Source organism: Erpetoichthys calabaricus, chromosome 14, assembly GCF_900747795.2.
Source record: "Erpetoichthys calabaricus chromosome 14, fErpCal1.3, whole genome shotgun sequence".
Taxonomy (NCBI): domain Eukaryota; kingdom Metazoa; phylum Chordata; class Cladistia; order Polypteriformes; family Polypteridae; genus Erpetoichthys; species Erpetoichthys calabaricus.
Genome location: NC_041407.2, coordinates 293,068 through 320,718, shown reverse-complemented (window position 1 = coordinate 320,718; position 27,651 = coordinate 293,068). Strand labels below are relative to the sequence as shown.

Here is a 27,651-nt window from a genome sequence, read left to right as displayed (position 1 = left end):
CTTCAAATAATAAAAACCTAAAAAGCCCAAAGCGATGACGTTTAACCGAATGAAAGAAAACGCCGAGCCGGCGCCCGCTCGATGCCAGCTCGATGCTTAAGTAAAAATTCACAGACTGACGGAGCTCGCCAGTCGGCCGCTTTCGTAATCTCCTCTGCCGTAGCCCCCTGCGCGCGCGCCCGCCCGCCCCCCGCCTCTGCTGCGGAGCTGCGTCAGGATCTGTCCGCGGTGCTGAAGTCTCCGAGCCGCCGTCCGATGAAGCGGGGGCATCGCGCAGGGCGGCACGACGAGTAACTGCGCTGGGGAGGGTGGGGGCGGACAGACAGAGAGACCACCGGCTTGGAGCCGCACCACGGTAACGCTACAAGCGATGGAGCAGCAGCCGTCCGTCCAGAGCGGCGCCAGTGGACCTTCGGCTATGGACCCGGCCACAGAGTGCGGGCACAGCCCTGGCACCGTCGCCGCACCCGCCTACGACGAGGACCTGCTGCATAAGGTTTGTGTCATGGGCGGCCTGCCGCGCTTTCGGGTGGCGAGCGGGCGGATTGTGGAAGGCGTCGCAGTCCCGGGCCGAGCTGGGGGGTCGTTGTTGTCGCCGTCGCCTGCTGCCTGCGCCTCCTCGGAGCGTTGCGCTCGTGTGCTGTCGCCGGCGGCTCGCTCTGAATGGCGGTCCCTGTCGTTGGTTACGTTTGCTTGCGTTTCGCACGGTCGTTGCCGTTCAGGACGTAATCCCAAAGTTCTGCGAACAACTTCTGCCCGTGACGACGTGCCCCGCAGTGGTGGTCCCAGGGCGCCGCTGTTCAGCTTCGGTGGGACTTTCTGGAATTGTCGTGGCTTCCTGTTGTGTGACACTCCTGCTTTCACCACGAAATGCCCCCCCCCCCCCCCCCCCCCCCCGGGCTGCAGTCTGTCCTGTTGGTGGTCGAGCTTGCCACCTCACGTGTGGTGTACATGTAACGTGGGTGGGCTGTGTGCTGGTTCAGGGCAGTGTGACTGGGCAGTAAGTGGGCACTTTGCGGATGGAAGGCTGGTGGTGGTGGGGGGGGGGGGGTTCCGCTTACCCACCGCTTGTCGTCTTGTACTTCTTGTCTAGTTCAGTGTTTCTCTTTTCTGAGTGTTGAGTTCACCTAGAAATGCCATCTGTGTGGGCACCGGGCAGTCCATTCATACTCGTACTGTGCCACAGGTGAATTGTTGCACTGAGGACCCCTGCAGGCCCTCCAGCCCCCCACCTGGCATCATATGAGTGAGCAAGGGTCACTCTGTGCCTGGTGATGGCCAGTGGGCATCTGCTGTGGATATGCGGGTGCCCCTGCAGTGGTTACTTCTCATCATTCAGACAGTGGCATTGCCCAGCCCGAGGTGCCAGTTCTTGTCAGGGTCCATGCCTGTCATCTTGTGTGTCCAAGGGGGACAGATCCCAGGAGACCTGTGGTGTTGTGACTGTGCCAGGCCTGCCACTTGACCACAGCAGTGCCAGTCCTCTGGGCCAGCTTGGCACGATGGCCTCCCTCATGTGGACACACAGCGTTCGCCATCAACGTGCAGTCCTCAGACTGGCCCAGGGAGGGCACCCTGGATGGGGTCCTGGTCCTGGTTCAAGGCCTCGTGCGGGTCCCGAGTCAGGTCCACTAGGAGCGTCACATTGTGCCAGGGGGCCCTGCATTCGATGGCGAGGGGGCCAGCCTTGTAATGTCTGCTGCCCACCTTTGCTTTTAGTTTTGGTGATCTGGTGGAGCTGCCCGGGGAGGTCAGTGAGCGTGTTTGGGGTGAGTGTGCCCTCTCTGGACTGGCATGGTGGTCAGGGCCGCTCTGCTCTCCCTGTGAATCTGTAAATGAGTAAAGACAGGATGACAGGACAGCGGGGGAGAGACAGGAGGGTGCCCGCTTGGACCTGGCACCTGCTCTGGGGTTTGCACTTGCCCTGCCCACGGGCTTCTTTTCCTTTTCAGGTTGGGTTGTCGAGCTGTCAGGGTTACACTCGGCCAGCTTCCCCCCCGGTGACAGCTTACTGGTTCCATCTAATTAAGTCTGTACCAGTGCAGGCCGCGGTACGGTTACCATGACAACCGCATCCACAAACATGGCTCTGTCAGCGTGGCAAGTCCCAGGCTTCCCTCCTTAAAGACGTAGCTCAGCAGGATGCCATCCTCGCCCCCAATACATTAGCTGTGCCCAATACCCTAGGTGGACGACCCCAAGGTCTTTGTCCAGAAAAACATACCAATGAGGGACATGTGAGCCACCCAATGGCGTCAAGTGGAGGACGGGGACATCGGGGCCTTCGACGGAGTCTCGTTAATGAACTGCTCCGCTGCTGGTGTTTGATCGTGGTGGTGTTGAAGGGCTCGGGTCGTGAATTTACTTTGGTGGGCCTTTGGCATCCAAATGAGATTTTAGATAATACACCCCCAGGGCACAGGCTGGGCTAGTTGGTGGGCATAAATGGGCCCTGTTACGGACTGGCATGTTGGCTACCAGCCTCCCATGCCCCTGCCCTGTATTAGCAGGTCAGATGGGTGAGTACAGTGAGCCACCACCCCTGGGCAACATTGACACTGGCTTGGCACTAGAGCTCTGAAGGCTGCACCCAACCAAGTGCCACTTCTAAAAGCAGCTGCTGCCCCCCACTACCAGGGTAAGTAATTTGACACGAGTGGCAGAGATGAAGGGTGTGACTGAGTGGCCGTCCTGTCCTTATTCCCCTGATCACGGTGGCCCAGTGTCACCAGTACTCGGTTAATGCGTGTCGAAGAATTGGTGAAAAACAAACATTGGTGGTCTCGCAGGTGCTACCACCATCCCTCATGTTGATGTGGCTCCTTTCATGTGAGTGTGTGGGTATGAGTATGCCCTCAGACAGACTGGCACCACCTTCAGCTTTCACTCCAGCCTTGCACCTGATAACTTCAGTCCCCTGTGGTTTAGAGCTAGCGCCTTGGCACAGTCCAACCACAGAGGGGGCTCCTGTGCCACAATGCCCACTTTCAGCCCCCTCTGTGGACCACCAAGATGCAGAGTGCTGATGGAGAACCACTAGGTGGACATCTTAGGATGATCCTGCCATTCACTGATCACGGGGAGCATAAAAATGACCAATGCAGGGCTGGCACCTCCATGTGGGGGGCAGGAATCTGTGGGCAGACAAGGCCTGGCACAGCCTGGCGAGGGTCAAAGCCAGTAAGTCGTTGAGAGGGGAGCCACGGTCTCTGTGGCCCAAAGGCCAGAAAAGTTGAGAGCAACACCTCACCTATCAGGGGGGTCTCAGAGCTGACCCGGCCCAGGCCCCCGTGCCCAGTACTGCCACAGAATTATAGTCAACTTAAACAAGCGATATGCTCAACATTCAGCTGCAAAGGACAGTGGGGCACACCGCCTGGCACCATTGGGCACAGAGTCCACTCACTCCTGATATGTTGGGACATGGGTGATAAAAACCCACCGGGCATCAGGAGAGCAGACGCCAAATCAAGTCAAAAAGACTTTTGGATGGCACCACGCCGTGCCAACATGAACGGAGGCCATGAAAGAATTTTAAAACCCAATCAGACGGTGCTTTAAATTGAAGGAGGGCCGTCAGAGTCTTTGAAATGGCAACCTGGCGATGTGTGCCCGTGCTGGTTTGGCACCGGAATGTTCTCTGCCCTCTGTGGCTTCTCTGCTCTGCTGTGAGGTACCGGTGGGGCCGCCCGTGATGGCCTTGTACTCCGAGCAGACGTCCGTGTGGCACCTTAACGGGGACAGCGATGAGCAGTGAAGGACTGGCAGGGGGCAGAGTCTCCTATATGGCAGCACTGGCAGGGGTCTGCCTGGGTGGGCTGATTTGACCAGCAGGTTTGGCTAGCAGCGGACCCCCCTTAAAGATGTTCATTGTCCCCTACGGTTTGAATTTGGTCACCACTTGAGGATATTCGAGCCAAGTTGAGTCTGCTTGGATAAGCGTAGTGGTGGCCCCGTCGGTGCTCTCCAGAATGCCCCACAGGACCCCCAGGCCACTGTACAATTGGCTTGTCGTGTCTGACTGACTATTCAGTGATGGATGTTGAGGGAGGTGGGCTGCGAGTGCGGGCACAAGTCGGGTGCCAGCAAGGACCTGTGAGCCACAGGAGTCCAGGAATGCAACATGGTGCTGCAGTGACACTTGAGGCCACTAGATGGCAGGCTCGCTCACTTGTCCCGGCAAGTCCAACGGCAGTACCCATGGGCATGTTAAAGGTGTGCCCGCTGAGGGCTGGCGAGGCCTCGCTGTCCATGCTAGCCCAACATGCCCAAGTGCTGTGATTTTCACACTTGTAGCCCCTTGCCAGTCGATGCCACCTGGGAGTCTCACTAGCAAACGTCACTTTTGATGAGCAGCCAAAGCAGCTCATCTGCGTTTTATTTGAGGAAGAAACTGAAAATGTGATGTGGCATTGCCCACTCTGCCCACGCAGCACTGGCTTGCTGCTGGCCAGCTAACTTGTTATCAAGCCTGCAGAGGGTGGGCGGCCACCCACCCAGCGTTGGCATAGCTGTGGTAATATCGCCTCATCGTCCAGGAGGAGCCCGGGTGCCCATAATCATTTGTCATGTGGCAGGGCCCTGCAGAGTCAATGGCCAGCACTGGCATCTTCAGAGACCCTGGAGGCACATGAAAATAATTTGACCACCAAAGAAATGAAAAGAGTAGTGTCAGTCACTGCCCCATGTGCTTGGCATCATGGCATACAACAACAACTAAGGGGCCAGAGGGTGCAGACCCTCTGGGAGCCACACTGGCACCACCTAGTCTTGTCGGCTCTGATGAACTGGAGATGGCAAGTGATGCCCATTTATTTAGCGTGGCTGTGATTATAAAAAGCAAAGTGCAAATCGTGAGATGGGGTGTGGCTGCCTCCTCACGGCGGGCATTTCTAGGGCTCCTTTCTGGTGGGCTTCAATTAAACACAGCAGACCACTCAATTTGTAGAAGAATTGGCCGACACAGACTGGCATCCATTGCTGGGGTCTTCTTCTGAGTACCCCACATGCTTGCATCATCGGTTGGCAGAAGCCCAGGTGGCTTTTCCTTCTTGGTCCCCTGGTGCCCACTGCTGTTAATTCCAGTTTAGACTCACTGGTTGTAAGGGGCACAAACTGGTGGCTTTTCTGTAGCAGTAAAATGGCAGCCACTGACCCCCAGATTGGCTTTGTGACCTCACTGTAGGCCTCTCCTGTATTTGGGGTCACGCATGGCAACGAGTTGGCTGTAAAAAGTGCCATCGTCATTGTCACCTTCCTTATGGCTACAAGGCACAGAACCACTTATACTGGCTTGGACTAAGTGACAAGTCCATCACGGCAGCCATTGTCCTCACAGGCCGGGTGGAACCCGTATTTGCCAACAGTGCCCTTCACAGGACTACCAGCATTGTGCCAATCAAATGACAAAATACCTGAACTGTGTACTGATGGCTGGCAGGTGGGCATGCCAAGACCGCTGTGTCCTTGGGTTCTGTGTTTATAGCGACTTGAGGACGTCTCTTCAGCCTCCCCTGACCTTAGGTGGACTTGGACCACAAGATGGTGGAGCGGCCTAAACACTCATGCCAGGGTGTCCACGGGTCTGGAGGGCACAGGACGCAAGGACCACACAGTGCGAGCCCCTTGGCACTGATGGGTGGGTGGGTGAGTGGTGCCCATGATGGACCAAGAGGAATGCAGGTGTGGCGGTGCGGACCCTCGGGGGACTGTGTCTTGTCCTTTAACCAGGCCTCCAGCCCACTGACTCTTTGGTCATTCCTTGGGCCGTGGCCAATCGCCACCCATCTGGGGTGGTTGTCAAACAGCTCACCTGCTGCCACCCATGGCACTTGCCCCTTTAGCTGCTACGCTTTTCAGGAGCTCAGCAGGTGCCACACGGTGCCAGTCTACCCGGAGCCCTTGTGACATGCAGCATTTGTCCCTTGGCTTTTAAATTCTCAGCTGGCTTGCGTCGGTGTCTTCTTCCTGTGTCCTTGTGTTGATTGGTGACTAGGTGGACGTTGGTGTGCCCAGCTGTGGACAGAGTCCAGCCTCAAAGCCCATTGCCTCTGCTTTAAGTGCCCACCTAACAAAGCACATTTACAAAACGATCAAAATAACAAAGCGTCAAGGGGCTCAGTAGCTGGCAGCTGCTCTGGCAGGACTTCAGTGGAGGTGCCCCTTCAGTTCCACAAGCACTTCCTGGCATGGCGCCAGTCTGATCGTAACACGGCGGGCGACTTGGACGCCTCCACAGAGCAGCTCTAGCCACAGCCTGGCAGACGTGGGCGGCCAATCGCTGCAGTCTTCAGCTCACAGCCCATCTGTACTGGCAATGCCAGACTGACCAGTCCATACTGGCAGCCCCCTTGTGTGAACTCCCATGCCTGCCATGAGAGAGAATGGCAGTCTGCTCCTGGCTCTCTCCTTAGGGGGCTCTTGCCAGGTGTCACCAGGCCACCTCAGAGGCTCAGCTTTGAAGTCCTCATCCTGACAGGAAAAGAAAATCCAAAAATAAACAGAAGGGGACAGCAGAAATGAGCGCGGGCATCAGGGTGAAGAAAGGGATGCCAGCAGAGGGCCCACCTCTCATAATGGCTACTTGGGCCCACTGGACAGGTAGCAGGAACGCCCCTTCAGATTACTGGGAGAACTGGGCACAGAGCCTGACAGTTGGTTGTGGGGCACTCAGAGCCCGGTTCAGGCAGAAGTGGAGGTGGACACATGCCATGCATTGTCATTGCAGATGGCAGTGGTCATTTATACTCGCCATCACCTGGTCATAGGGGGCTCGGGGGATGTGAGCCCACCTGCCAACCCTGAACTGTCTCGTTTGATTTTGGTGATGGTTACAGGTTCTAAGGGTGTGGATCATTCTTTCTGTTGAATGCCAACACTGGTGGGGAAAATGACAGTGACCAGGCTTGCAGGTCAGTTGAGGTGCACGAGATCCATTTGGGCTTTTGGAGGGTGAAGGTGGTTGAGCCTGGGTTCAAATCCCACCCTGGTCACTGTCTGATTAAATTTTCTGCAGCTCTACACCCAGGAAGGCCTGGTGCCCACTGCAGGGTGGTACCTGCCTTAAGTGTGGTGCCCCTCAATTGCCTTAACAGACTGCCTTAAAAGTGAAAGAAGGTCTCTGACCAAGACCACCTGCCTTCCCTTACCCTCAGGTCCAGCTGTCATGGACCTTTCACTTGGGCCCCGAGATGGACTGACATCTGTGCCAGCTGAGGCTCTGGCCCCCTGTGACCTTCAACTGCACTCACCCTGGGGAGCAGATAAAAACCAAAAGGACGCCTCGGAAAAAGCAACAGACATGAAGTCCAATGAACTGGGGGGCCGCCGGGGGGCACGCCACAGCTCAGCTGGTCATCCTTGTCTGTCCTTCTCTCTGCAGACCATCCTGGTGGGAGACAGCGGAGTCGGGAAGACATCCCTGCTGGTGCAGTTTGACCAGGGAAAGTTCATCCCAGGGTCCTTCTCGGCCACCGTGGGCATCGGCTTTACGGTAAGAGGCGGGATGTGATTGGGCCGGGGGGCTGCCATATAGCGCCTTTCACAACTGTCTGTCCGTTTATGAAGTGCCTTTCTTTCTCTCTTCACTCTTTTGGGGTCCCCGGTGCACTGCTTGAGCCCCCGCTTGCCACAGATGACCTGGTCAGGACTTCCCGGGGGTCTTTCATTTAGCACCCTGTTTGTTAGTGGGGTCACCTGGACCTGGGGTCTTGGCGTCTTACTACAGATGTCTCTTTAAACTGACTGAGACCCTCAGACAGACTGGCAGAGCCTGCTGCTTTAATGGCTGCGAGTGTGCCCGCCTGGGGATGGTGGCTTTTCCAATCCCACTCCCTCTGTGCCACGGCTGAGTTTGAGCATGAGGGGGTCCCTTTCATCCCAACCCTGTTTATGAAGCCTGTCTGGGGGTCTCGCTGCTGGTTGCTTTCTCCTGTCTTCCCTTGAACAAGCCATCCAGTGCCAGTGAAGGCCTCTGGTGTGCCAGTCTGGATTGGAGAGCAGTTAGCTGACGGGGTTGGCACCACTGTAGCACAGCTTGGTGGCACTTTACACAGACGTGTAAAGTGAAAGGCGCTATATCATAGAAGACGCAGACCAGCAAAACTGAGGGGAAGAAAAAGAGAAATGAGAGGCAGAGTCCATCTGGGCATCACTGGCACCATGTGGCACGCATGTCAGCTCCGTGACAACTGGCAAGGGCTGCCTGTGTTCTGATTGGTGGTGGCGTCCAAAGGCAGGGCGCACACAGAGGGCTGCTGCCTAATGACTGATTGATTGGCAGGTGCTGATTTCCACACTACCCAGCAGGACACCCGCCATGTGCCCTGGCATGAGCTCCTCGGCTTCTTGTTCTTCTGGCTGAGCAGCTCGTCCACCTCAGAGGTCAGTTGGGGTGGCTTAGCGGGTCACTTCTGCTCTTCATGTGATTCTCACAAAAGCAATGGGGCTGACATGCAGTATGCCCTCTGCTAGATTGGCACTCCTTCCAGGCCTGGCTCCTGCCTTGTGCCCATTGGTGCCAAGAGTGGTTCTGTCCCTATAAAAGTGGGCAGCTAGAGCTGGAGTTCTGCCCTAGGAGTGGCTGGGGTGGCACCATACCCATATACCTAACATGGTGAGTCTGTGCCAGCATGGCCACTGCCTTGAACATACGGTTGCCAGTGGTGGGAATGCCTGACACCATCACTAAATCTAGAAAGGCATGACAGGGACATGGCACTGAACTGGCAAGGGTCAATAGATACCAGTCAGATGGTGGTCCCAGCCACTGCTTTACTTCCTCGTTACAGATGTCACATAACGATGGCTACGCACCCAGGGCCCACTCTGATGCCAATCTCAGAAGACTGGCATGCCACATGATCCCCAAGCCATCATTGGCCAATAAATCTGCTAGTCTTGGAGATCAGCGGTCACTCTACACCCCCACTCTTGTTGGCACTCAGTAGCTTGAATGGAAAAAGTGGGCCTGGTGACAATGGCACAACTGGGCTTCCACTTAGAAATGCTGAGGGCACCACACACAAGGACAAGGAGGAATGGGCAAAATGATTTACTGTATCTATTGATAACCTGGTGGCAGCACTGAGGGTCTGACTTCTGCCCAGTAGGATGGTATAAGGTGGCCCAGGGTGGGTCATCTTGCCCGATGTTGCAGAGAACATGGATGGTAAGATTTCCACATTGGCACCCGTCTCAATGCTTATTAAAGGTGCCCACTTCTGTACACATTTGCACCTGAGCTGTGGGGCAGCAACAGTAAGCCCCTCTTAATGCTAAGATTACAAAGATTATGCTCCACCCACATGCCCACTTGATCCAAGTCAAGCTCGTGGGCAGCTGGAGCCCGTCCTAGTAGCAGGGTGCCAGTCCACCACCCCAAAAATGAGCTGTCAGGCTGAACCCCCCATCAGAAGGACTCAGATGTCAAAGACAGGAGGCCACTGCAAGGCGCTATAGAGCGTGTTCACACGCCACACTCAGGGGGCAGATACAGAGGAGAGCTTGGCATGATGCCTCACAGGATCAAAGGGTGATGCCATGGTGGGGGAGTTAATGCCCACCCAAGCCCTTACTTTTAAGTCCATCCTTGGCCAGCAGTCCCACTACCGGAGCTTACTGGCCTCCGCTCTTCAGACACGCCCGTGGTGTGCCAGGTTGGCCACTGTTTGTAGAGCGGGCGCGGACCCAGCTGGGTACACAGGCCTCATCCTGGTCTGCCTGATGGCTTTGTGTGCCGATGTAATCAAGTAAAAGCACAAATGACTGTGTGAACAGGATAGACACGGGCACCTTGTCGTCATGCCGGGACTTGCTGCGTGGCCCCGCGGCACTCGCACAAAATTGCCAGTCCTGTTTGCCCGCTGCTTTCAGTTTACTCTGCTGAAGATGGCCTTCCTCACACATGCAGGGTGACACCTGTAGAAAGCCAGGCAAAGCAGGGCATTGGGCACAGGGCAGGCACCAATCCAGGCTGGCATGAGCAGAGTCATGGTCAGTCATACTGACTGGCACTTGAGAGGGAGGGCCACTGTGACACCAGGGGGCTGGGATGAACTTTATTGAAGTGATGGGCACCTGCAGATTAGCACCAGGGTGGCACACTCGGTCCTCATCACTTTGTCTTCATCTGGCCGGACCCAGCTGTGGTCTTTAGGTGTGCCCTTTGATTTGGCCACTCTGCCCATCCCCTCCTGTCCACCCACTGCAGTGGCGCTGGACTCTCTGGCTCACTTGGCCACCTTTGGGGACGTTGGCAAGGAGGCCAGCTTTCCACTGTCTGTGTCCTGTCCGGTCTCGTCCGGTCAGTCCTTCAGTCAGTGGTGGCTCCCTTCTCACCACGTCCTCTTAGGTGGCAGAGCTCCTCCTTGGCATCAGCTCAATGCCCCATAAAGTGCCTTGCAATAGTGGGTGACATTAAATAAAGACGGACTGACCAATCGGCTGCTCAGGTCCTCTCAGTGCTATCACCCTCAGCCGTTGGCTCTCTCTGATGGGCACACCGATTGGGGCCACCTTTAGTGCCATGCGGTGGGCCTTGCACATGCCCATCATGAGCCTGTAAAATGGGCAGAAGTGGGCATATGTGCCAACATGCTGCACTCCGCGATGTGCCTCTCTCAGCCCTGGGCTTTAGGCATTGGCATTGTCGATGTGAAGGGTTAACTGGCTAGCAAGGGGATTGCCAGGGTCAGAAGTGCCACCTGGGTGTCAAGGGGCAGGGCTGCGATAGTGAGAGCAGACCATCTGTGCCATGCTGAGGAAACCCCTAAAAGTCGACTGCAGCCCCCAGTACCTCTGAGCTCCTTCACGATATGCCCACTGCATGCCCAGTTAAGATTAAGGGTGTGTGAGGGGTCACTGATGTTGTGGGCATTATGTGGCCCACGTCGTAGGTACCATGGGCAGCAATAAGACCCCGTCTCCTGAAGGTGCCAATGTGTTTACAGGTAGCCTGTGTGCCAGTGTAGACCACCAGGGGCCTGCAAGTCCTGCCAGTGTGGCAGCTTCTCCCAAAGGGCATTCTCAGAAGGCAGCATGGGCCGGAGATTGGCAACTGAAGACTGTAGCAGGCTGCCCATTAAAGAGTGTGCAGTAACAGTGGTGGGCACTGCCCTCCAGTGCTACCCACCGCTGCTGCTGCAGGTTTTCATTCCAACCCGGCTGACTGGCCCTTTGTTGTTGGAAATTACGGTGACGCTCAAAGTGACAAGGGGACAAGTGAAGACTGAACCATTGCTGCCACCACCACGGGCAACTCTAGAGGGCAGCACACAGCATTGGTGTGCCAGGGCTTGGCAAACACTTGGACTGTTAAGGGTCCAGTCTGGAGTGGCCAGTGAACCTTACTGGCACATCTTTGGTGATGTGGGCTCCACACGGACTTGCGTACAGGATGCCCAATTGCTGAGGCGGAAGCGGTGCCACCCGCGCGCCGTGAAGTCGCCATGCCCACCTCGGTGTATTTCACACAATCGCAGCCATGGAGAGCGGGGCGCGTTCGGCACGTTTCACTTCGTGCACGCGCGCGCGCGCCGTCTGACGGCCCCGGTGCTTTCCGGTGGTTCCGTACCTGCCGAACGCCCACACACCCCCTGCTGCCTGCGCGCCCCCGCCCCGATCCGCGCCCCCGCCTTCCTCCGCCTCTCCCCGCTCGCTCGCTCGCCGCACTTCAGACAAAGCAGCGGATCGGCGCCAGTCGCTCGAACGGAGGATGCGCGCCGCGCTCGAGACTGGGACACTCGCTGGCCACCGCGCTGGACTTCCGCCTCTGCGAGCTGTCGGCGCTTCGGCTTTCTGAGGCTGCGCCGCCTTCGCCTTCTTCTTCTTCTTCTTCTTCTTCTGCTGCTGCTGCCGCTCCCGCTCCCGCCCGGCGGCGGCTTCCTCCTTCAACGTGTTGCTCGCTTCGCCTCCTCGCCTGGCGCCGGACATATTTCGGGGGCTCCTTTACCTTCGTCGCAAAGTGTGCCAAGGACCGGGAGGTTGAAGATCAGCGTGACGGGAGGATGTCCGGGCGGAGTTCGCCGTGAAGAAGACCTCGCCTCTCGGTTGACGCCTTCGCCTCGCTCTGCGCCCACTCCTCGACCCCCGAAACTTTCTTTGTTCCTCCCTGTCACCGAGCTGGACGGCATGTCTGCCAAGAAGCGGCAGAGACAGGACTCGAGCTCGCCGGGAGACTCGCTCAGCAGGTCGGGCTCCACCAACGACTTCTACGACCTGACGTTTAAGGTGCGTGCCGATCTCACATGACCGCCGGAGGTGCGCGCGACAAACAGATCCAGCCTGCAGAGTGCCATCGGTTAGGAGCGGGCGCCTCGGCCGTGCAAGGCGCTATAAGAGCGTCTGAAATGTCGGGGGGCGGGCGACCCCGGTGCGGGCAGAGCGCGAGTGGATCAGGTGTGTGCGTGGAAGATTAGCCATGGAACCCCTCGAAAATAATACGTGAGGGCACAACGTCACACTTCGTGCCACTCGTGTACCGTGTGTGTGTGTCGTCGTCGGCACTTCATGACTCTCTGTGTGTGCTGCGTGCGTGGAAAAAGGTGCACTTCCCGCCCGGAAGACGAGCCTGTCACTTTAGCGCCTCGGAACAAGACGAGCGCGTCACTCGATAAACAATGGGCGGCCACGCGACAGCGACAATGGGGCCGCCACTGCACTTCAGGAACGAATCGCATCGTGGAGACCAGCGTCTCGGACGGTCTGCCTGTCATATAGCGCCTTTCACACACATCTGTCATACACCGCTTTTGATGTCTGTCTGTCGTGTGGCGACTTCCCAAGTCTGAATGTGTGTCCCCTCGTTTTATGGCGCCTTTCCTGTGGCTGTTTCTCAATACCCGCCTTCCACGTCTCTCCTGTAGAGCCCTTGACGTGCAGGGCATTCATCTGCCTACTGTACAGTACTGTATCTCCATTATATAGCGCCTTTCACATCTGTCTGTCGTATAGCGCTTTTCACATCTGTCTGTCTGCCTGTCGTATAGCGCCTTTCACATCTGTCTGTCTCTCTCTCTCTCTCTCAGCCTTGTTAGCCGAAGTGCAGCACAGAAGATCGCCGCCTTCCGCCTTTCGAGTGTAACTGCAGGTCTCCGTTGTCACTTCCTGTCCACACGGTGCCATTCCATGCCGTTTTCTAAGCCAGCCTGCGTGTCCGGAGTTCGTGCCAGGCTCACCGGAGTTTTCAGCGGCTCGTCTCCTGGACTGACTGACTGACAGCAGCGCGCGCGCGCGCGCACGTTTGGCTGGAGGGGCGTGGCCCGTTTCAGTCTAGGTCAGGCCGGGCAGTGAGCCACGCCCACCAGGTGTGCCGCTGACGCGGGGGTCCGCCACTGTGGTTTGATTGGCTTTAGCAGAGGGTCCCCCGAGCAGGTCTGACCGCATGACCACCCTTAAGGGGTCTTTTAATTAATTTGGCCAATGAGGAGGAGCTCCCAGCCTGCCATGCAAGTCTCAGGTGAGCTCCTGTCCCCCGACAGCTCTTCATGTAGTATCTGTGTGAGCTCGTGCCCGCCGCACAGCTGAGCCCATCTGCTGCCCTTCAGTGCCCAGTCAGCCCCCGTCAGTTTTGAATTGGCTGGCTGGCTCAACCCGAGGGTCCGTTTCCACCATTTTGGAGAAGCTTCCGCTTTTGTACACATCCTGCATATCAAAGATGAGCGTTTTTGGGTGCCTTGGCATGAACTGGCCTCCTGTCCATGCCACCCAGGGGTGCTGCCATGGAAACTGTGTGCTCAGTTTATTCACTGACTCATTCAGTTCCAGAATGTAGCGGGCACGTCAGGCACTTCCATGTTTCTCATTGGCACCCTCTGATTTGGCACTGTCTTTCCTGCTTTTTGTCACTAGGTGGGCCTTCACGTGCCATGACATTGGTGGTGACGGTTGTGGTTGCCCGCTGGTCCACCTTCCTGCCGCTCTTTAACCTGAGCATCTTGACTTTTCCTTCTTATTTTTTTTCCTTTTCTGACACATGGCTTGGCACTCGAGTGCCAGTTCTGTTCATAGCAGGTTTTGCAGCACACACCCCCAGCTCTCAGTCTGTCACAGCGTCACAGCAGATGGTGCCAAGGTTCATGTCACAGGGCTGAGGACCTCCTGACATGGCACGCTGGTGGTCCCACAGTGACTGGTGACGTTTAACAATTCACATAGTGCCAGTGAGGCGCCATATAGTCCTGTTAGCTGACCTCTCAGGGACACATCGGCAGTGGTGGACACACATGTTTCTGGGAGGAGACCCCACACGGACACAAGAAGAGCATGCAGACCCCCAACTGAGGGTCCTGCTACCTACCAGGCAGATGAAAGGCCTGAGTGCCACCTTCTTCCCACCATGCCAGGTCCTCACCTGCCTTTATGGCTGCCACATGCCGACTGAAGCTGGAGTGACTGGCACCCACCCTCCATGTTCTGAAGCCATTTTCTGGTGCAGCCCACCACGGGGCACACTCAATTACCAATTAACCCACCAACAGTCATCTGGGGCTGACACGAACCACTGTGCCACCCTGCCACCCCTGGCTGGTGCCCTTTTCCCTGAATGACTTTGATATCTGAAAATCACCTTCCCAAATCAGGCCTGATGGGGTTTGGGGAGCACATGAAAGTCTGGAGATTGTCACCTAGCGTTACTGAGATTGTCACCTAGCGTTACTGAGATGACACATCCTACCAATGATTCATGCGTCGACGATGGCAGTGAGTAACATGGTATACACACAATATACAAAGTTAGATGCCCTCTTTTAAAGAGTTGCAAGTCCTCCGAGAGCACAGGATGAAAGAGCCAGGTGTTATATGGCGCCTTTCATGCCAGTCACGGCTCACAGGCCCACATGTGTACATTTAATAAGTTGAGGGGTCCTTGAAAGTTAAACCTGGGCTGTGTGGCGGTGCCCATTTGGACGTGACTCGTGTCGTCGAGCATTGTCTGTGTAGAGTTGGCACGTTTGCCCTGTGTTTGCTGGGTTTCCCTCCTGGGTCCTCAGTGTTGATCCTAACCTGGCCCTGGTGTGGAGGTGTGGGCACAGTGAAGGACTGGCACCCTGATCCCCACCGTGTGCCTTGTGTGGTGTGGTGTCAGTCCGTAACGTCACAGGGAGATGACCAGCGAATATCCACTGGTGTACCCGTTGACACACATGGGCATCTTGACTCTTGTCCCATTGTCATGGGATCAAGCAACCAGCTTTTTGTTTCTATAGTGCCCATCACCCTGTCCAGTCATGTGACCCGCGTGCACCTCGTGCTGGCTCTTGGTCAGGGTCATACCATGTGACCTTTGGTGGCAGTTGTCCTCTTTGGCTTTGAGAGATTAGACATTGGCATGTAGCACCTCAGTTTATCATGATGGTCAGCTGAGTGGGCATTTTAACTGAAGGACCCTCAAAAACAACCAAAGCGTGGGGCGGAGCCAGGGTGGGCCCTAGTGACTTTTACCTTGACACAATGACGACGGGCACCCCGCCTGAATGCCCAGATTTGACAACACAGCCCTCGGTGGGCTTTCCTGTTGCAGTGCAGCGGACTCACGTCAGCCATTCAGTTTATGTCCTTGAGACCGGTCACCATGGAGACGAGCCACACTTTGTACCCACCTTTCTGTTGAGTCACTTGTGCCCGCTGATCCTCTTCCATGGCTCATTTTTTTTTTGCTTACTGAGGTGTTGGAGTGCCACTCGTAATGGGAGTTTTGAGGGATCTGTGCCAGGTAATGGGAGAAGGCACTTGGGGGTCAAACTCCTGGCGTCCCCACTGCTTTAATTATTAGGGCATGGATGTTTGCCCAGTCTGTCCCCTCTCGCCCCGTTATATGGATCCCTCAACTGTATGAGCACATGATTTCAGCTCACTTATCCAAAATAGGGTTTCAGGAGGACCTTGTCCTATCCTGGCATCATCGGGCACACAGCAGGCACAGGCCTGGCACACCCTTTCATACATTGAATGAGCACAAGAGGCTTCAAAGCAGGCCTTGGAGTTCACCGAGGAACTAACTGAAATATGCAGGGTGGCAGAGGCTGGTACCTATGGCATCAGAGGGAGGTTGACTGGTCAGAAATGAGGTATGTAGCTGGCCTGTGCCCTGGGCACATGAGAGCCAGAATTGCCATCTGCAGGCTCTCCAGTATGTCCTGTATGTGATGCCCACCAGGGCCTACTGACCTTCATGGGATTGCAGGGGGTGACCAACATATTGTGTGTCTCTGAAGGTGCCCGCCGTTTTGTGAATTGTTCTTAACAGATGGCACTCTGATAGGCAGCCATGCTCTGGATCTCTTTGTCAAATGTCACTTTGCCTGCCCTGCCTGTCACTCAGCTCCTCATCCTAGAAGCGTGTCTGTGTTTGACAGTCTATGCCAACTGAATGCTGACAGTCTTGCCACTCTCTGTTGACCCGTTGATGAAGAGCGAGACAAGGGCCAGTAGTCTAAAGGCTTGCAGTTACTAAATGTAACGAGAGCCATGTGGGGCACCAACTAGGAGTATGGGGCCGGGCTTCAGGACAGTGGGCACCTCCAGTGGCTTCTGTCCATCTTTTCCATATTGTGCCCACTTGGCTGCATGTTAGCCACACTCGTGATGCGGGTGGTGGCCACAGGTCTGTCAGGAATGGGTAGCTTCATCCCAGGTATAATTTCATCCCAGAGCTCCACAAATGTCATCTTGGTGCTATGCCCCTTAGTGGTGGCAATGCCAATTCCAGTTCCTGTATCTCTGTACATGTTCTTTTTATTACCCATAGTTCTTTGTGGCAGTACACCCCCTAATGGTGGTATTAACAGTTTCATTTCGGAGCTCCATTAATGCCATCTTGGTACTATGCCCCTCAGTGGTGGCAATGCCAGTTCCAGTTCCTGTATCTCTGTACATGTTCTTTTTAATGCCCATAGTTGTTTGAGGCAGTCACCCCTTAGTGGTGGTACTGTCACTATCCTGTCACTGTGCAGCAGCCTAGCCTCTGACTGAGAACATGTACAATTAGACGATGAGTGGCACTGAGCCCAGCTGGTAATGACTGGCACCTGAAGCGAGGTGTTAAATGGCATTGCTGGTGCCGCACTGGTGCACTTTGCCCCGGCACTGATTCTGTATTTTTGATTCAATTCTTTGCAGAGGTAGAGGGAAGGTTTGGGTCAACAGGGGGCACCGCTGCAGACTGGTACGGGTACATTGTACCAATTCCCCCGTGAAGAGGCTGGCCGGTTGGCAGGCAGGCAGTGTGGCGCGTGTCTCAGGTGGTCCTGTGTGCCCTGATTAACAGCCTCTTGCCCCCCGTGCCAACACAGGTGATGCTGCTGGGAGACTCGGGCGTCGGGAAGACCTGCTTCCTGGTCCAGTTTAAGGATGGCGCCTTTCTGGCTGGCAACTTCATTGCCACCGTTGGAATTGACTTTCGGGTGAGCGCATCCTCTTTGTTTGCTTTTTTCCTTGGGTCAGCGGTGGTCCCCCTGGGGGTCTTCTCTTTTTAAATTTTTGCTCAGAATGACGACGCCTCTTCCTCTCAGGATCAGGTGGGTATGGCTGTGGAGACACACCGTATATAGTGCCTTTCAAGTTAGCACAGGTGTACAGTAGAGCCCACAGTAACGTGATGGGTGGTCAAGGCGGGCACAAGGGTACCCTGGCAGCCGCCTGCGTTTTTCAAGTAGCATGGCTGTCACCTTCACAATGTCTGGTCCACTTTTTCCAGGTTCTTTCTGTACATTTGTGAAAATCCACGTTTTTGTACATCTCTGCCACATCCTGGTTGGCATCTGTTACTCTGGGCATGAGGGCTGCCAGAGGGCCAGCGGGCAGCCTCAGGTCTGTCTCTGGGTACCCATTCTTATAAAGTCAGAGAGAAGCTGCCTGAATAGAAATGTGACAGCCCAGGGTGGGCATGGGTGGGTTTGGGCGGTCACAGGTGGCCTGGCTGCCATTGATGACACATCACCCCGGCTATCTGATCCTGTGGCTGCTTATTTAGAGGCTGGGGTTGCCATGGCGATGCGAGTCATATGCTGCCCGCAGCGCAAGCCGAGAGCGACGGCCACTGTGGATGCGGGTTCAAAGCCTGCAAGCATCTGTGGACTGGCATAGGCCCAAGAGGAGGAGGGCACTGAGGGGTCAGCATCTACAGGTAGAGAGAGATGTGCCCGATGTGATGCCAGGCTTCTGTGCGACACACAACCATGAAGATAATCCAACACAGCGCTGAGACGTCACCTGCCTCTATGTCAAGTGGCTCTCACGTGTGACACCAATGACTTCTTCACCCAGCTCCTCGCTGCCATCCCTGTGACCCCCCACTCCCCCCCCCCCATTTTCTTCATACTCAGGTCCTTTTTGTGTATTTCACTTTCTTGAGGACAGAGTGTCCCAGCGTCTGTCCCCATCTCTTCTTGTCCCAGTGCTTGTGCCCGTTGTCACATTCACTGCTCTTTCACTTTTCCTAAACGCCAGTCTTGTTTTTATTCTCAAGTTCCACTGGCGCCGTGTGACCCGTATCCTCCTCGGGGTCCTCCCGGCTGAGCTTGTCTGATCGCCATAGTAACTGCTGACCTTTGTCTCCTGACCATCATCCATGCAGCCTTGGCACAAGAGCTTCTGTAACAAGGTGCCTAATGACATTTTGGAGCTGATCACATGGACTGTGAATGCCAGGGATGCGGGTTCAAATCTCAGCCTGTCTGCCCTCCAGTCACTGAGCACAACACGCTGGGCATGATGGACCAGATGCCCCAATTACCAGTAGCAGCTTCCTGCTCTGGAAGTCTAGGCATTCCTGTGCCAGTGCCTCCCAGGTCTGCCCTTAGCCATCCCCCAGTGGGCCATGCCAGGTGGTGGAACCCACAGTGTGTCCTCACCAGTAGCGCAAACCAACCCTGGTGGCTGCACATGGGTGGCAATGCTGGTCTTCACTGCAGCCCAGTGAAGGACCCATGTTTCATGTTGGCCAGTGGCACGTGGCATCACAGCAGTCCAGGAGGTGAGACCTGCTCTCTGCCCACCACCTGTCCGGCCCTAATGCTCACCGCACAAATGTCACCACGGCTTCCTCCACTGGGGGGCACTGCCCAACTCTTAACTGAGCAGATAACTCGATCTCCATGAGGGGACCTGAGGTGACATCTGGAGGCTTCTGTCCCTCTCGGCCCGCTCCGGTGCACATTGGAGGTCAGCCTGATGCGACCAAGTGGGCGACTTCACCTGCCGGCCGGGGAGGTGATGCCCCTGAGGCTCCCAAACTGGATGCCGTCCGTGAAAGTCACAAGGAGGAGAGGAGGTGCCCACTTGGCAGGGTCCAGTGCCCACAATTTTAAAGACCACAGAAGTGAAGCAGAGGCCATCCATGTACCAGTCAGTCCAGGCTCCCTATGGTGACAATCACTGCCTGGTGACCAAAACAAGGACATGGTGGGTAGAAGAGGCCCAAATGAGTGTCATGCCAAGTGCACAATGAAGAGCTCAATGGCACAGGTGGACTTCAGAGTAGAATGGGCACTAGATCTGTGAGTGCCATTGTGCCAGCCAGCAGTGTGTGGACTCATCTTAACATCAAGAATGTTAGGGTGCCTGACCCACAAGATGCCCACCAAAACCATTGAGTCTGGACTGGCAAAGTCCCAGGAATCCTCCTCATAGGATGCTGCTGAATAAAGGTGGGTGCTGGAGGTGTGAGGCAGCAATGCCATCCGGTTTGCCACTCACTGAGTCAAATGCAGGATCTCTTGATCTGCAGCTTTGTCCCGCCCATAAGTTTAGGAGCACAAGGTCCCCTGGGTGACACGTGGCACCTCAGCATCATGGTTCTGTGCTCGGGTGGCAGAGTAACTCAGCCAGCTGTGGCAGATGTCACCAGAACACTGTAAGTGGCAGAGCCGGGCGAAGAGGACATCTGGCACCTGCGCTCAGTCGCTGTCGCCGCCCCTCTTCCACTTGACGAACAGCAATGCCGTTTTTCCTGTTGGTCGAGGAAGTTCAAAGCTCGTGGCGTTGGCAGGCTCTTCAGTCCTTGATAGGTTTCAAACAGCCTGGCAGCAGCGCCATAGCAACATCCGCAAGCTTTTCACGAGTCACACCTTGGAATGTGCCGATGGCAAAAGAAATCCTGGCTCTTGGACACGCCTCCTGCCCCGCCCCTTTTCCTTTTGTTATTCCACTTCTCTTGCCACGCCCCTTTTCTTTTCCCTCCTGCTGCTCCTCCATTGGCTCTTCCCTGCTCCTTCTGGATTGGTCATTTGTGTCCCATTGTGGGGTCACTCTGAGGGTGGTCCTGGTGCTGTCATTGCCTGACTGACTTTTGGACTGCGTGTCGTGAAGTTCACACTCATGTGAAGTTAATAATTCATGAAGAGGTCCATAAGGAGCAAAGGTGACAGCGAGCCACATGACTGGTATTTGGACCCTGGTCAACTTTGGGCTGGCGAGCCTGGCTGGTTGGCAGAGGGATACAAGTCCTGTGACAAACTGCTTGAACCCGTGTCCTCTGTCTTCCTTCCCATTGACACTGTGCCCATTGACTTTGAATGACAGTCATCATCAGTTGGCACCCCTTGCTTTGCACGGTAGCACTGTGCCCTCATTTTGTATGTAAACAGTATTTGTGCCAAGTGGCCCGAGGCTGGCATCAGATTCATACTGGTTGGGGTCTTTTCACTGGACCCTCTTAGGGGTTGTTAACTGAAATTCATCAACAGCAGACCATCGGTGGCAGGAGCTGAAAAATGAAGGGTGGACCAAAGGATGCTGGAGTGGCGCGGCTCCAGATGCCAGCTTTCATTCTCTTGAGTTTATAAAACTGGAGGGGGTGCCACACCACCAGTCTCTTTCACTGTCACCACCTTTTGGTGTCAGAAGGGCACTGCCACCTGACATCTGTAAAGATGAACTGTGCCAGTCATCGGCCAATAGTGGGGCTAGCGGTGTATTAAGAACATTATCAGGTCTTCTGACACCCTTGTGGCACAGTTGTCATAGCAACAGAGTTAGGGCACCTCTGGGTCTTTCGGTTTGTGTCTTTGCTTTTTTAGGTCTTTGTTGTCATCGTCTCTCGTATTTTAAAGTGTTGCTGGGTAATCACCTTCACGTTCTAGGCTGGCACAAGCCAGGGGCACCTTTCATGCCAGTGCTCCCCCTATAGCAAAATCAAAGTGAAAGGCACTCTATAAAGCTGGTGTTTATGTCCTGCTACTGGGCTGGTGGTTGGTTGCCCCTTTGGCCATTTCAGTTCATTAATCTGGGGTCACTGCACACTTTCTAACCCCCCCCTCCCCCGCCCCCAGGAAATACACCAGTGATGAAAGCAGGTGACAGTGGTGACACTGGTGACAAGGAAGACAAAGCCACAAGCACCATGTGAAATTAGAAGTGTGCCATGAGAGTGGTGGGGCTCATTCTGAGTCTCCCGGGGGCACTGACTGTTTCGTAAAGGAACATGTGGCATACCCAGGTGCCTGCTGGTGGTCCCTACCAAGGCTGCCCTCAGCCAGTCTCCCTTGTAATCAGTTTGTGGAATGCACTGCCCCCTGGTGGCCATTGTTTTTCGTTGATGGGCCTTTCCTATTTGTGAACTCCAGGAGTTTGTGTCACAACCTGCCAGCCCTGCTGGGTATCCTTTCATAACACAATTGTGCCAAGACCAAGGCGCCTATACTGGGCTTTCATGAAAAAGCAGGAACTGAAGAGGCCACTAGAGTGTGCCCACCTGCTCATAACATTTGGGAGTGGTTGAAGGTTTGATGCCAAGAGTGGGCTGTTGAACCCGGGCACACTCTCTCTTTCTTTTCTTTCAATTTCCTGAGGTGTGAAATGCCAGCCTGACTGTTTAACACTGGCATGACGCTGCAGTTCCTTGCGGTGCACAGTTTATCTTCACAACATCCTGCCCTGCCATTTCAGCTCAGCAGCTTGCACACCCTGGTGCCCGCGCTGCTCTGAGCAGGGAGCCGAGCTTTTATGGCGCCTTTGACAGGTGACCCCGCTTCAGGTCATTGCATACATGGATGAGCAACGGGTCACAATTCAGAAATGGCCGTGTGCCTCACTGTGCATGACACCCCAGGCCTCTGCACCCCAAAGGCGTCTCTCTGAATTAATGAAATGTCTTCTGCTTCTCCAGGTACCCTAATCCTCAATTACACTTCACTCGGCTCGAGTGTGTGCCACCCACACTCTGGTAACAAGGGGGTCCAGGGGGCAACAGGGGACAAGGTGTCACTGCCCGCACTCACGCTGTCTTTACTTGTGTTTCAGAATAAAGTGGTGACCGTGGACTCCGTGAAAGTGAAGTTACAGGTGAGGACGTCCTGCCCAGGCTGTGGTGTATCGTGCCCTTCGCCTCTCTGTGTGCCCCCATCTGTCATCTCATGCCCTTCGCCTCTCTGTGCCCCCATCTGTCATATCGTGCCCTTCACCTCTCTGTGTGCCCCCATCTGTCATATCGTGCCCTTCACCTCTCTGTGTGCCCCCATCTGTCATATCGTGCCCTTCACCTCTCTGTGTGCCCCCATCTGTCATATAGTGCCTTATATTATCTGCCCATCTTTCATTTTGTGCCTTCTGCCTGTCCTTTCGGGTTATCACTGTGGCTCTCCTGCCAGGCCATCTTTATTTTTATAGCTCCTTTCATAACGGACCCTGTGCCACTCCTGTCACTGCCTCGGATGTGTGCTCTTCTGCAGATTTAGGGTTGTTTCCTCCCATGAATCCATGCCCGGGTTGGCACACAACTCAGTGGTGCATTGTGCCAAGAGCTCAGATGGTGAGCATGAACCCCATTCTCATATAGCGCCTTTCACAGAGCAGACAATGACCGGTCTGGTGGGAGGCTGATTCTCCTCAAGGACAGCTGAAGGTGATCCTGCTGTTCTGCCCCCGGGTGTCTCGGCCTTTGACACAGCAGATGGTGGGTTGGCGGTGTCCTATAGCGCCTTGCTGCTGTCCACCCTTGGCACTCTTCTTGCCCTGATGCCACCTCACCTTCTGATCTTTGACTGTTTATTCTATTAATGACACCTTCTGAGCCACACCCTGCCCGTCACCAGCTTGTCTTGGTGTTATATGGCGCCTTGCCACACGTTACGTGACTCAATGTCTCCTCTCTCGACAGATCTGGGACACGGCTGGGCAGGAAAGATTTCGCAGCGTGACGCACGCCTACTACAGGGATGCACAAGGTAGGGACGGACAGACGGGCACAAGAGCCGGGAATCCAAGGTGGTATCGGAGGGGCTCATTGGGTATTAATTGACTAAACGCGTGAGGGGCAGCACGGGTGGCTGGTTTTGAGAGGTGCTCATGCCACCTTCTTTCTCTTCTTCGTCACAGCTCTGCTTCTCCTGTATGACATCACCAGCAAGACGTCCTTTGACAACATCAGGGTAAGAGCTGCCAGACGTCTGTCTGTAAGACCCCAAGGCCATGACAGGTGGGCACCAGGACTCAAGTGAAATGCGGTGGTCCTGAAGGATATATAAGCCTTTCAGAAGCCCATGCTGCCCAGGGCACAGATGGGGTGCCGTCCATCTCCTGGCTATGCCCTCTTCTTAGGCACTTCCTCGGCTGGCTTTGTCCTCTTTGAGCCTCCTGGTCTGTGCACCTGTCACTTGTCCTCTTTTCTCACATTGGTGGCCTTGTAGCTTCATATTTGGGCATTTCCTTACCCCGTGGCCCCGCCCATTCTATGGCCAATCCCTGAGCTCCAGCCCGCCTTCCTGTCAAGCAGTCCCCGCCCACTGAGATTCGACTGTCATGGATTCCAGGTGACCTGGTGGTGACCTGGTGGTGACCTGGTGGCACACGTGTGCCAGCACACACACCTGTCAGCCTGGGCTCAAATGGTTTAGTGGCACATGCCAGTCGGCTGGAGTGTCAGATGAGGTCTCGGGGCGGTGTCATCGAGGAGCCTGCAGATGATGACCTCCATGTCTTTGTCTTTTCTCTTTCTGTCTCTTGGTTGCTAAGGCCTGGCTCACCGAGGTCCACGAGTACGCGCTGCAGGACGTGGTCATCATGTTGCTAGGAAACAAGGTTAGTAGACCACCATGAAGCCCAGATAGGCTGGGGGTGGGGGATGGCACTCCAGTCAAGTCTGCTGCTGGTTCTCTGCGGCTGGCCTCACCCTGTACTCCTCCATTCTCTGTGGCGACGCCAGACTGACCTGCAGAAGCTCCCTCTGCTGGTCTCGCTGTGCCTTTGCAGTGCCTGAGATGGTCATTCGCGGTATGATGGACCCCTCTGCTGACTTAGGGTCTCCTTGTGACATCTCCAGAGGCTCTGAGGACCATCCTTTACTGTGCCCATGCCATGCAGGCTTTGAGTCTGCCAGGCTGATGGCACACCAGACACAGTGGTCACCTGGATGGCAGAGTGCTGCTCATGCCGTCCAGTGTCTCCTGCTTTTGGTCCAGTGGTGGCATTGACACTGAGCCCATTGTGTTAGTACGCCCTCTGCTGGTGTGGCAGAGTGCCAGCAGCGCACCCGTGAACAGTGTGGGTGACTGGCACACTGTCCCTTGTCCATGTGTGTCTGTGTGAGAAAACCTGGAAAAAACGAAGATGCAACATAAAAATGGAAGGACAAGGCCAGAGTGGGCTGGTCAGGCCCTGAAGGTCCATCACAGGTGCGTCCTGCTCCGGGGCCTGCTGGCCAGTGGTGGGCTGACCGCCCGACGCGCTGACCTTCTGATGCCATTTGAGCACTTGGGCAGGGGTCCTGCTACCATCGCCTGTGGCTCCTTGGCAACCCCCTTGAGTGCAGGGTGGCAGTCGTGTCTCGCTGTGTCACTTGGTCACGTGTTCTTGATGACACTGTGTGTGTGTGTGTGTGTGTGTGTGTGTGTGTATGTACCCAGCCATGTTAATGTTTAATCCCACCCCGGCTGTGTAGCCCCTTTCCTCGGCCACTCTGTTCCAAGGTCCAGCGACTGGCAGCGCAGCGTCATCCAAGGCCAGCCAAGCGTGTGCCACTGTGCCAGAGTGGCCTGACTTGTTGGGTTTAACTGTTTGCTAAGCCACAGGCTGGCATTTAAGTCCACTTTGTGAGGACAGGAATATTTGGGGTTGGCATCACAAATGTTTGATCATTGGTCAGTCAAGGTGGTGCAATTCCAGAGTGACCCATCCTGATGGCAGTGCCATGTCATCAGCTCTAAGGGAATGGCCTGGACCTCTGAGCTCTGTGGCACATGCCAGTCTCCTACCAGGGTGGCACGGCTGAGCTCGGACAAGTCTGGCATGAAAAGAGCCTGTGAGCTGGCTGAGGCCACTACCTGTGTTTGGCCAGCGGGTGGCAGCAGTGCACTGACCCTGTCCTGTCTCTGCCCCCCCACAGTCCGACATGAGCAGCGAGAGGGTCATCAAGCAGGAAGAAGGAGAGCGGCTGGCAAAGGTAAGCAGTGCGGCCCTGGGCCGCTCCAGTCCAACAGCTGGCAGACTTACAGCATGCACTGCATGGGGCGGGGGGCGGCTGCGGAAAGGCGCTATATATCACAACTCGGGCACATCTCTTGCCAGTGCTCACGTCACAGAATACAAATCCTGGCCGCCATCTGACTCACCTGGTGTTCCTGAAGAGCCCTGTGACGTGCTACAATGAGTGAGGGGGACATTGGGATAGACGACTGGCAGGGTCACACCAGATGTCTGTGAGCCACTCCTGGGAATGCCAGGACGCTGTGCTCTCTGAGTCAGTTGACCAGCACTGGGTGACGGATCAGCATGTTGTCACCAGAGTGTTCACTATAGGGTGGCAGCCCCAGGCCCACTTTGGAGTTGCTAGGTGTCTTGGCGAGAACGGACGGTGGGTGACACATCCTTACCACGCCAGAGAGCTTTCTGTGACATTTAGTGACAATGCCGTCTACAGCCGGACTTTCGCTCAGAAGACTTTTATTAGCGTAGATAAGGGCTTGTGATGAGGAGCGACTGGCACACGGTGGGCTCTGGTTCTGCTTCTACCCACAGACGCCATCATTTCAAGGACTGTATATAGCGCCTTTCCTAACAGATGGCTTCAGCGGCTCTGTCCCTAACATCCTGCTGTTGATGCTTTACCCTTCAGGAGTACGGTGTCCCCTTCATGGAGACGAGTGCCAAGACAGGTGTGAACGTCGAGCTGGCATTCCTCGCCATCGCCAAGTAAGTGTGAGGGTGGCCAGCCTAGCATGTGATGCCAGTTTCCTTTTGATCTTCTCTCCTTGATTCACCCAGCTTGTGCCTCTTCTGTGTTTATTTGTCTGATTACCAAAGTGGTGGGCACACACAGGCACACGGGGGTCTCTTTCATTCCCTTTGGCCCTTGAGCATCCTTGGAGTCTTTTTGGGCCCCTCTGCCCAGGTGCTGTTTCACTGCCAACATCATTTTTGTATGTTGGAAGCCCCCTTTGGTGGTGTTGTGATGCCCCCAATTTGATGGTTCAAAGTGTCCTACGTGTGACTCTGTATGGTCAGCTGAGGCTTCAGAATTGGGACCACTGAGGGGCACCTGATGGTCCGAGCTTAGCTGAGGCTGCATTACTAAGACCAGTGACCAGGGCACAGGCGGGCAGCCATCCACCCAGTCAGGTCCCAACAAAAGCTTTGTTTCTTACGGAGCAGTCTGTGACCCCTTAAGACCCCCTGTCACTGTTAAATGTGGAGTCAGGTACCATCTTACTAGACACTGGGCATTGGCCACTTGTCCTCTTTTCAACTGGACACTGAGCCCCCAGAAGTGGTTGTCATAGGTTGGCCCATTTCGAAGACCCCGATTCATGGCTTCATGCCCGACTAGACTCCTCTGTAAATGGGGAGTTTATTTGGGTACCACCGGGGTGTCTCGGCAGTGGCACAAGTGCAGTTCTTAGTCATGGCAGTGCCCACTTTTACGATATTTTCTGCAGCCTTATCTCGATTTGCGGATTGCACGAGCAGACTCCTCCCACTAAACACTCCCTGATCTCTGATGCCAGGCTTTCCTCGCCACCCTCTAGGGGTACAGACTGTAATTTCAATTTGCTTGATGTGCAGGTGCCCAGGCACTGGCACCATTGGAGGCATTTCATTCTCTTGTCACATCCCAATCACATGACTGTACAGTGGTCACCATTTGAAGACAGGGGGAGGGTTTGGGGACAGCTGTGGCACAGCGGACACTGCTGACCCTTTGTCTGCTTCTCGTCTTTTTTTTCTCCTGCCAGGGAGCTGAAGCAGCGGGCCGTCCAGCAGCCCAACGAGCCCAAATTCCAAATCCACGACTTCATCGAGTCGCAGAAGAAAAAGAGCAGCTGCTGCGGCTTCATGTAGCGGTGCCAGGGCAGCGGCAGCAGCGAAAGACTGCGGGTGTGGGGTGTGGACGGGGCACAGGTACCGGGGAGCGGAGTGGCATGCGAGCCACCCACACAGACACGGGGTCATTAAACTGCTTGGCATGTGCACCTGAACACACTGAGTGACCTCATTTCAAGGGTCAAGCACATCGGTCAGTCGGCCAGCACCAACGTCTGCCCAACCAGGAGGATTTGGCACTTCACGTGTTGTAGATGTGTGCTCTGCGAGACTCACAGTCAGAAGTCCTTCCAGTCATCGATACATGGCGAGAAGGTGATATTGGTGCCCACTGCCCCACTCTTCTGATTGTGGCATGAAGCACATTGCCAACATGGCTGCCTCCTAGTCCCTAATACT

The 27,651-nt window shown here is 55.4% G+C and overlaps 1 protein-coding gene across 2 annotated transcripts; it reads left to right on the top strand.

Annotated features, from left to right (window-relative positions):
- The first annotated feature begins 52 nt into the window (after nt 1-52).
- On the top strand, nt 53-27,407 carry LOC114664591 (ras-related protein Rab-37-like). Of its 2 annotated transcripts, none has more exons than XM_051936194.1 (9): nt 53-496; nt 7,382-7,492; nt 22,240-22,281; nt 23,096-23,162; nt 23,314-23,366; nt 23,950-24,015; nt 25,319-25,375; nt 26,048-26,124; nt 27,165-27,407. In XM_051936194.1, the coding sequence occupies exons 1-9, from the start codon at nt 371-373 to the stop codon at nt 27,268-27,270; spliced, it is 705 nt and encodes a 234-aa protein (XP_051792154.1). In that variant the 5' UTR covers nt 53-370; the 3' UTR covers nt 27,271-27,407. The 2 variants fall into 2 exon arrangements, with proteins under 2 accessions (XP_051792154.1, XP_028674599.1); XM_028818766.2 differs by lacking the exons at nt 53-496; nt 7,382-7,492 and adding exons at nt 11,663-12,228; nt 17,292-17,402.
- Nucleotides 27,408-27,651: the final 244 nt, after the last annotated feature.